The sequence below is a fragment of the Lolium perenne genome, chromosome 4 (genome assembly GCF_019359855.2).
Source record: "Lolium perenne isolate Kyuss_39 chromosome 4, Kyuss_2.0, whole genome shotgun sequence".
NCBI lineage: Eukaryota > Viridiplantae > Streptophyta > Magnoliopsida > Poales > Poaceae > Lolium > Lolium perenne.
Window position 1 is genome coordinate 80,980,844 of NC_067247.2, and position 10,176 is coordinate 80,991,019.

General features: G+C 48.1%; 2 protein-coding genes across 2 annotated transcripts; one reads left to right on the plus strand and one right to left on the minus strand.

Annotated features, from left to right (window-relative positions):
* The first annotated feature begins 464 nt into the window (after positions 1 to 464).
* Positions 465 to 6,144, plus strand: LOC127293107 (cyclase-associated protein 1). Its single transcript, XM_051322661.2, has 10 exons — positions 465 to 847; positions 1,235 to 1,406; positions 1,500 to 1,564; positions 2,404 to 2,728; positions 2,825 to 2,987; positions 3,838 to 3,947; positions 4,030 to 4,085; positions 4,173 to 4,229; positions 5,460 to 5,603; positions 5,780 to 6,144. The coding sequence occupies exons 1-10, from the start codon at positions 557 to 559 to the stop codon at positions 5,864 to 5,866; spliced, it is 1,470 nt and encodes a 489-aa protein (XP_051178621.1). The 5' UTR covers positions 465 to 556; the 3' UTR covers positions 5,867 to 6,144.
* A 62-nt stretch (positions 6,145 to 6,206) lies between these two features.
* LOC127293108 (glucan endo-1,3-beta-glucosidase 7) lies at positions 6,207 to 8,735 on the minus strand. Its single transcript, XM_051322662.2, has 3 exons — positions 8,309 to 8,735; positions 6,562 to 7,601; positions 6,207 to 6,474 (listed from the first exon to the last, which is right to left on the minus strand). Exons 1-3 carry the CDS (start codon positions 8,403 to 8,405, stop codon positions 6,337 to 6,339), a joined length of 1,275 nt encoding a protein of 424 aa, XP_051178622.1. The 5' UTR covers positions 8,406 to 8,735; the 3' UTR covers positions 6,207 to 6,336.
* Positions 8,736 to 10,176: the final 1,441 nt, after the last annotated feature.

Here is a 10,176-nt window from a genome sequence, read left to right on the forward strand (position 1 = left end):
GTGCATGCCGCCAACCTCATTCCCCGCCATCGACACCACCCTAATAGCCGGGCACTGCTGGGCACCGCCACCTACGGCCAGCGGTGCTCCTGCGACACCTTGTTGCATCGCCATGCACAAATCCTAGCCTCTGCTGGTCCGACCACCAACCAGGGCATCCCTCGAAGGTCATAGTTGGCCTTTATCACGCCGTCGACGGCTTTAGGAGGAAGAGAATACGGAGGAGGTTCCAGCAAGGTGCCATCGTTCTCTCCAAATAGCGCAACCAGTATTATTAGGTAAAAAGAACTATCCTCATTTTAAAATTCGAAAAAGAAACTATCTTCATTTTGGAATCTAAGCCTTTTCAGTTGCCAGAAAGAAAATACAGTGCAAATTATCCAATACCGCAGCGGCAGTGGCATCTCATGTATTTCTTGTCGCCACGAAAAAAGGAAAGGCAGACGCCGCAAAAAGCCATTAAAACCGCACCCAGCTGGAAGCGGCGCCACAGAGACGCTCAACGCACGCCGCCGCACGAACGCCCCAACCACCAGCCTCGATTCCTTCCGCCGTCATGGAGAAGGCGCTCGTGGAGCGGCTCGAGGCCGCGGTGGCGCGCCTCGAGGCCGCCGCCGCCGCCGGGTCGTCCGGCGCCTCGCTCTCCGCTACGCCGCGCGACCTCGACGGCGTCCCGGCGGCGTCGGATCCGGCGATCGTGGCCTACGACGAGTTCGTCGCCCAAGCCTTCGGCCGCCTCAACGCCGCGGCCGAGAAGATCGGCGGGAAGGTGCTCGAGGCCACCAAAGTCCTCGCCGAGGCCTTCGCCGTCGCCAAGGACCTCCTCGTCCGGGCCAAGCAGCTCCAGGTACGGCTCACGCGCTCTTCGCCTCCCTCGATCCGGTCGCTTCGGCTGTGCTCGCGCCTAGATCTCCAGCTGTTTTGGTCTATATATTGCGTGTCTGGAGGAAGAGTTTCGCAGGAATGGCTGATCGAGCCGAGATTATGATGCAAAGGTTAGTAAATTTAGGATTTGCTTGATCGAGACGTTTGGAGCCGAGGTCAGTCTGTTGGAATGGCTTCTCTAAACAGTAATTCAGCATAGGAGTATAGGTTCCTGCGATGTACGGCAGTACAGATTTACTGGCAATGCATTAGCACATGAAGCAAAGTTAGCGCGCCACTTGATGGATCTGGAAAATGCAAATCCTGTTCTTACTCACTGAGCATTTTTTTTTTTTGATTGGTTATGCAGAAACCTGCATCAATGGCCAGTGCGCAGGATTTCTTCAAGCCTCTGAATGATGCCTGTGCAAAAGCAGCTGCTATGACCGAAGGAAGGAGGCCCGACTACTTCAACCACATGAAGAGTGTTGCCGACAGTCTCGCTGCCTTGGCTTGGGTTGCCTTCTTAGGAAAAGATATGGGTTAGTGAAATTTCTTTGTAGGCTTTGATTTGAGCCCTGTCGAGGTTATACAAGTTAAACCCCTGATTTCCTTTTGCTCTTTCTCTCTGTAAGGCATGAGTTTCCCAACAGCACATGTTGAAGAAAGTTGGCAGATGGCGGAGTTCTACAATAACAAGGTATATGCCTTTTCTATTGCATCGTTTTTGCAATTTTGTTCTGCTTTACATGCGGTATCTGTACTTACTACTGCAGTTGGATTAGCGAACAATGCTTCGGTTTTGTTTCCTTTTTGGAAAGGTCTACAATAGATTAATGGGATGTACTAATAACACACTGACTAGCATCCTTTTTTGTTCGAGCAAACACCCCATTTAGCATTTATGTTTCTCTCAACACTAGCTCTTAGACAACCTTGTTTTCAAAGCCATTTTCATCCGGGAGAAATGGAACCCTATGAGCATCTAAAACATTACCTGCTAGGATAATTGAGATAGGTTTGTAAGGTGCTATTTGCACGACTGACTGAGGAAGAGGAGCTGTGGAAGCGACAAGGGTCAACCTGGCTATCGGCATTCTGGAAGGGAATTTCAGGGACTGGAATTCTTTTGACAACTTATCTTTAGTTCAAATTTTAAATCAGCTTATTGGGGCAAGTTTCAAATGAGCTAATACTCTAAAATGGCCCACAATAGCGTAAAGTTGATAATAATAATAATAATAATAATAATAATAATGGTTTTGTTCCTAAATTACAATGAAGATTTCCGTATCTTTTATATATTGCTTAATCCAGGTATACTCTTAATTTCAAAGCAGTTGATCTTGTTTTGCATGTGTTGTCTTGTGATATTGATTAGAGTTCGTACAATTTCCTCATAAAGAGTAATTTATCTAGTGCATCACATTGCAATGCTATTACAAATCCAGCTGAAAGTTTCCATTCTACCACGAAACCAAATTCATATTTATATAGTTTTATATGGTTCATGATGCTTACACACCATTTTTCTCGTAGGTTCTTGTTGAGTACAGGAACAAAGATGCTGACCATGTTGAGTGGGCTAAAGCTTTGAAGGAGCTCTACATCCCAGGCTTGCGGGATTATGTAAAAAAGTATTACCCTCTTGGGCCTGTCTGGGGTGCTGCTGGAAGTGCACCTGCTGTCCAACCAAAGGCTGCTGCTCCAACACCTAAAGCGCCGGCGGTTAAGGGCCCCCCTCCACCAGCTCCACCTTCAGCTCCTCTTTTTAGCGCAGATAAAACTCCAAAATCTTCACAGCCTAAACAAGGAATGTCAGCTGTCTTCCAAGAGATTAGTGCGGGCAAAGCTGTTACTACAGGTAGATGAAAGCACCTGCTTTGTCTATGGCAGAGGATTTGTTTTTCCCTTTCACAAATGAATAGCAGACATACGAGGCCCTGTCTTTTCTGTGCAGGATTGCGAAAGGTTACTGATGACATGAAGACTAAAAACCGTGCTGACAGAAGTGGTGTTGTTAATAGTACTGCTGCTGCTCCTGCTCCCGAGAAGACTTCTCGTGCAGGATCATTTGCCTTCAAGTCTGCACCCCCAAAACTGGAGCTTCAGATGGGTCGCAAGTGAGTCTTGACCATAGTTAAGAAAATTGTCACAATATCGACATCGAGCATATATTATCTAGGATGTTAGTACAGGTTGCCACTGGTACATGCAGGCCCAACAATGTAAAATAATCATCAAGGCCTTGTGTTTGATTATTTGGGTTAGAGAGCGGGCACATAAGGTGCAAGAATGTTATTTGGGCATGGTTGATAGGGAAGCTAAAAGTGAGATGGATCTATAGTCCTGGACGGTTACATGTTAGGTGAATGTATGTGTGTGTTAGGTTTGTAGCATACAATTAGATCGATTAATGATTTTAACTAAGAAAAAGAGCCATTATGATGAAGCGACAAATAGCTTTCATGGTGTGAGAAAAAAGATCACCTTGCACAGATAATTAAATGCGATATATAAAAAAATATTACAAAGAGAATTAGAAAAGCACATGGAATTAAGTTTGAATTAAGGACGAGATACAATTTTTTTAACACAGAATATAGTCCCATCTGATGTGCAAGGAGGCAATTTCCTATGCTGAATTAATTTTCTTAACAGATATGGTAATTTTAAAACTAATCCAACAGGGAGGAACCTTGTGCCATTTTAAATAGGTAGATCCCACCCGGGTGAGATGCCTGAAATTTGCCCCTGACAGGATTCGAACTCTGGTCAGCAGCTATGCACCACTGTGACCAAGCCACTAGACTATTGCCTAGCTCTAAGTTATGGTAAATTTTATATGCTGTTTAGCGGAGTTTCCATCATTTAATGAGTAGGATAATATTGTCATTCTGGAAAAATGAAAACTTGTCTCTTTACAGTTCATTATTCTATTTTGTATTCTCTCTGAATTTAGAAAAATGGCAGATGGGTGGTCGAAAATCAAGTTGGTAAAAAGGACCTTGCTATTGATGATTGTGATTCGAAACAATCGGTCTATGTGTATGGATGCAAGGATGCCGTCCTTCAAGTAAATGGTAATGTCTATGAGTTTATTTACTTTGGATATTTTGCATTTCTGTTTAAACTTTTGCTTTATGTAAAAAAAACATTTTGCAGGTAAAGTAAACAATATCACTGTCGACAAATGCACCAAATTTGGAATCGTTTTCAAGGTCAGCGAAAACCTTTCTTGGACAAGGGGACATCGCCTAATTAGTATTGTATATATCAAGGCTAAGTTAGTTTACTATGTATTGCAGGATGTCGTAGCAGCTTTTGAGGTTGTCAACTGCAACGGTGTTGAGGTTCAGTGTCAGGTATATTGAATTATTTTGTGAATTTATGTCTATAAATTGAAGTACTCCCTCCGTCCCATGAAACATGTTGGAAGTTTATCTAAATTTAAATATATCTAGACACTAGATATGTCTAGATACGTCCGAATTTAGTCAAAGTTCCGACATATTTCACAGGACGGAGGGAGTATTTAATTCAGTCTCAGTACTACTCTTCCCACTCTAAAAGTATCACTTTACATGCTGGTCAAACCGTTTGAACCTTGACCCTCATATGTTTGTAGTAGCAAGTTTGAGCACGACGAAATGATGTAATATTAGCTGTCTTTCAAATTCTGCTAAACAGTATTTTCATAGACATTCAAATATGTATGTCAACCAATTGTCGGTCAAAATTGCGCATTAAATATCAAAAGATAAAACTTTGGACTGGAGAGATCAATCTGTGACAGAGATGAAGCCATTTCATTTATGTAGAAAACTTATTTCGTTTCAAGACTGCTGTACTTGAAAAGAAGATGTTTCATTTAGTGCAAAGATAACAGGAATTACGCAATACAGCAGCTTATCGGAATCTCCAATTTGCAGATATCTCCTTTTTTTTATCTAGTTATTCTTAGATAATCTAACAAGAAAACTTTTTTCTTGCTATTATCCTTTACTGACAAAGGTATCTGGTGTTTTAGATGTTCTTTTTCTGGGATTGTTTTCCACATTGTTCTCTGTTTTTCATTTTCTTGTTATCCGTTTCCTAGGAAGTTCATTGTAACACTTGTTGCACTTCTAACTGATATAATTTCTGTCTTATGTGCATTCCCTTTTCTTTGTCCGCTATGTGCTTTGGCTTCTTGACATGAGATTTGATTGCCTCTTACTTGCTTGAGTCTTTTGTTATGAAAATTTATTTTTCGCATGGTGGTGACGGCAACCTTGCTTATTTGAACTTCTGGGTTCATGTTGCCCGTTTTAGATCATCCTCAATTTATGATTATGAAGTTAATAGGCTCAAGTGTTCGGTAGTTGCTAATTTCAAAGTACCATTGGAAATTTGGAGACCCAGACCCCACAAGTCCTCGCTTGCATGTTATTTTATTTACTCCTTATTTGCTATAGTACTGAGTAGTTTTCTCAATCACTCTGCACTCTATTTAACTGCAATACATATAAGCTCACTATATTGGATGCAACTTTTGTTGATTCTGTTACTTATAGTGTCATGAAGGACTAAATGTATCGTCTTTTTACCTGTAGGGTACTGCACCAACCATATCAATCGACAACTCATCTGGGTGTCAGTTATACCTGAGCAAAGATTCCCTGGGAGCTTCTATTACTTCGGCTAAATCAAGTGAAATGAATGTATTGGTTCCTAGCGGTGTCACTGATGGTGACTGGGTAAGATGTGATTTCCTCTCACATTATCACGTGTGACTTACTACCAAGTGCAGTAGTACTATGAGTAGCCTAGAGGTTGCTCCATGAGCGGGCTGGTTACAGGTTGATGGGCATGTAGTCCATGTTCCTACAATTAACTTCCACTCTTATACCTAACTTGGGTTCTTATGCTGCAGGTGGAGCATGCTTTGCCTCAGCAGTACATTCACACTTTCAAGGACGGACAGTTCATCACCTCACCGGTTTCTCACTCTGGCGCATAAATCTGATGATTTTTTGTGTGTTGTTGTTTGGTTGGTTGATGCTGCCTGTCTTGTTTTTTAAGATGGTGGTATGCTGAGAGTTGTAGAGTTGTACTTGACTTCTTATGAAGCATTAGGTGTTGCGTGCGGATTGTTGTTTCTGTTGTCCTTGCCCAGTGCCCAGTGTGTGCGGGTTGTATGTTGTGCTTACATATGGTTGGTGTATTTGTATGCCAGCGAACAACTTCGTGTATCTTTCAGCTGGTCATTCATTTTATGACATGATTGTCAGTTTGTCATTGCACTGTATGCGTCTGTGTGATGTGATTGACTGTTTCCTTAACGTCTTGAGGCTGCCTACTGCTCTGGAAATGGTATTCCTTGCACATCCACATCGTTGAACTGTTGTTTGACAGTGCTAAGACACAGACTGGCATTACATGATTTTGCCTCAATACACTTCACATAAATTGCAGAACTGAAGTAAAAGATCAGACCAACAAAGCCATAAACCCGAAACAAGCAAAAAGATGGAGCGCCGAGAAAGTGCGGGACGATTCAGCAGCACTACGAGTGTGACGAGAAGACGCTGCCGCCGCGCCCGGCTGCACTGGAGGGGTCGGAGTCACCTGCACCAGTTGGAAGCGATAGCTCTGTAAGCAAGAAACTTTCAAGAAATAGCAGATCACACAGTGTGATCAGAAGTGAAAACCCACCTGCGGCGTCGCCGGTGGCATCTTCTGTGCTGGCGTCGGCGCCGGCGCGGGTGCCAAACCCGCGGTGCCGTTCCTCATCAGCCCCGTGGTGTACGTCTCGGTGAGCGTGGTCTGGAACAGCCCGAACGACTTCTCCGACGCCTTCCCGGGCTTGAGGTCCTCGTCGTACACGGCGAAGAGATACGTGTCCACCGACTTCCCCGGCATCCGCGGCGTCCCCACCATGGACCGGAGGTGCGACACGAGGCCGGACACGAACGCGCGCGCGTTCTCCACCGACGCGCCGGCCTCGTCGGCGCCGCCGCTGTGCGGCCACCCGGTCTCCGCCACCACGACCTCCACGTCCTTGTACCCCTTGGCGTCCAGCGCGGCGCGCACGGCGTCCACCTGCGCGTCGAACATGCTGGTGTACGTGAGCCCCGACCCGGCGTCGGGGCGGCCGGCGTTGGGCTGGAAGAGGCAGAAGGCGAGCGTGTCGGGCCGCGGGTCGTCCTGGTACGCGAAGTACGGGTACGGGTTGACGAGGAACGGCGACCCGGTCTTGCTGAGGAACGCGAGGAGCGGGTCGAGCGCGGCGGCCAGCGCCGGCTTGAACGTCCCCGAGGAGGGCGGGTCGGAGGACGCCAGCACGTCCATGGCGTTCACGGTGGAGACCTTGATGCTGGAGTTGGGCGGCAGCGCGTCGTACACGTTCTGCAGCGCCGGCACCAGCTGCGCGGCGAGCGTGGCGTCGTCGGCGAAGAGCACCTCGTTGCCGACGGAGATGCCGTTGATGGCCGGGGAGGAGGTGGACGGGAGGTGGGAGGCCACCCAGGCCGCGGCCGCGGACGGCGAGGACGCGAAGTTGGGGATGTCGCTGTTGGCTGCGCCGAGCAGGAGGGAGATGCCCGTGCCCGCGAAGGCGGTGACGACTGCCGGGTCGGTGCGGTAGAGGCGCACCTTGCCGATGGTCGTGGACTTGAGCAGGCGCGCCGTCGACGACGGCGGTGGCAGGTTGTCGGCCACGTCGCCGTAGTTGATGCCGATGAAGGACTGCGGCGCTGCACGGGCAAACGTGTCTCGGCGTTAAGAAGTACACAAGACCAGTTGACAAAATGCACTCAAGGGTTGCTCAGCAGCAGCAACTGCAACTTCAAGTAAACTTTTACAGAACAGTAAATTTGTGAAGAGCAAAGGAAATTCTGCAGAATTCAAATGAAATGTGTACTCCAACGGTACAAGTCACCGTCACATGATGACATGACGAGCGAATACGATTTTATCACTGAGTACTCATGCATTATTGGATCATCTCACTTTCTTTTGTAGTTTGCGCGGCTGAGAAGACTCCAACAGAATGCTGACACGGCTCATTTCAGTGTCACCCGCATTCTTTCCCTCCACTCTGACTGAAAACAAAACCATGTCGACAAGGAAGGAGGATCGACATCGCAAAAGCAAGGATGGAAGAAACAACACCACTTTCGGCTGAAGAATTCCGAAAGCTACGTAAACCATGATCATGCCTCATCTACTCCACTACATCGCGAATTATTTACTCTATGTACTCCTTACTTTTCGAATAGCAGGAATGAAGAAAGGAATCAAATATGTGGGCATGTGCTGCTCGGTTCAAATCTCAAGAAAACGGAATAATAGAGATACGGAGAAGCTTCCAAAGTCCAAACACCTCAACGGCAAGAACAGAACTGAGATACGCACACTTGACCGACAGAACCGACGATCAAAGAAGAGAGTCCATACGTACCTGCAGAAGGGACGTGGGCGAGCAGCAAGAACCCCAGGAGGAGAAGAGGAAGAAGGAGAGGCCGCGTGCTCCTCCGCGCCATCGCCGCTGCGGCCATGTCGATCGAGCTCCGGTTACTTCTGTCTGCCGCTTCCCTTATGGAGCTCTCGATTCGCTTCCTTGCTTCCGGCAGGCTGCAGCTTAACTAGTACTCCTGCTGCTTACTAAGGTTGTCCCCGGACGACGATGAGTTGCTTAGCGAGGAGGAGAAAGAAGGACACGGTGGGCTCTCTCCCTCTCCCTCTCCTTCTCTTTCTCGCGCAATTTTATTGCTGGCAAAAGCAGCCAGAGAGCGACCAAGCAAAGCGCTAAAGCCCGTCTCTCAGGCCGCTCCTACAGTACGAAAATAAGATAAAGCTCCGGCCGGTTAGCTGCTTCGAGTCGAGGAAGGAAGCTGCAGAATTTGAATGAACCACTTGGGTGGCTAAATTCGAAGGGAGGTGGCCCAGGGACGCTGGGATCTGACGGCCGGTGCCGCGTGGGAAGGATCGTCAGAGCATCTCCACCACGCATTTTAAATATAAAAATATTCGTTTTGGTTCCTTTGTATCAGGATGCGGACACAAAATTAGCCGCGAGATGCCCATGGTTCATTTGGGTCGGGACCTTTTCAGCTGCCCAACGTATTTTTTACATATAGATATTTTCATTGATACGAAATGTAATTTATATAGATTAAAGAATAGGAAAAAATAAAAAAAGGCCGAGACCCAGGCCAATTCTAGTGGCTATCTCCGATGTCCTTGGTGAGGTCCACGATCTCTGGGATCGTCCACGGCCAATTGGATCCTGGCACTGTGAGAGGTTGGACCGGCGGCGGAGGAGGAGGAAAGGGCGGTGCAGCCGGTGGCTACTGCGTCCAGGGATAGATGGCCTCCGAGGACGGCAGTGGATACGTTGTTGGTGGAGGCACGGGCCACTGGTCCCTTGACGCTAGAGGTGGGGGCGTGGGCCACTGGTCCCATGGCGCTAGAGGTGGAGGTGACAACATGCGCTAGAGGTCCATGACCTCCCATAGAACCTCCTCCTTGAACTGGCCTGGAGGCATGAACGTTGCAACATAACACATCGGTGCTTGCGGTGGAGGCAGCGAAGGTTTCTCCTGCGAGGCCCTCATGGCCTCCTCCTCATCCACGCCTTTCAGCATGAGGGGAAGGTGGTACACCTAACCATCCTCCTTAGCTTTCTCCTTGAGGTACGCGAGGTAGCTGATGTATTCCTCGGTGTCGTCCCGCTCCTCCTCTCTGGGGGTTTGGTCGTAGACGACACGTGGCAACCTCCTCCTTGTCGTCCTCGTCCTCCTCCTCTTCCTTCACCGGCGCGAGCGGAGCGACGTAATTGAACTTGTCGTCATCGAGGAACACCGATCGGTGCCTCGGATCCCATTGAAGATGCCCGAATGAGTCCCGGAACGGTGAGTTGATGATGTATGCGGGGTTGGAGAGGAGTTCAGGTGGCAACAAGGCCCAGTGTCGGGTTGTTTCCTGCCTACTCTACCAACCCTGCCACAGCACCGACAACATGGGAACCCGACGGTGGCTAAGGAGCCAGCCACCGGGGAGGTGGACATCATTCCACCCTGATGTGCACGGCGTGTGGCTGCGGTAGAGGGCCCGGGCTGCGTCGGCTGTGACGGGAACGCGGAAGCGGGGCTTCTTCTTCGTCGATGATGATCCGGCCTCTTTGTCATTCTTCGTCTTCCTAATTAAAAGGCCATCCTTTGAACATGGTTGTCGTGATGTCTGTTCTCTGGGAAACAAGAAGGGGAGACGGTGGAGGATAGGTGGATGAGCTGGTGGCGCAGTCGGGGTTGCGTCCGCTATGAATGT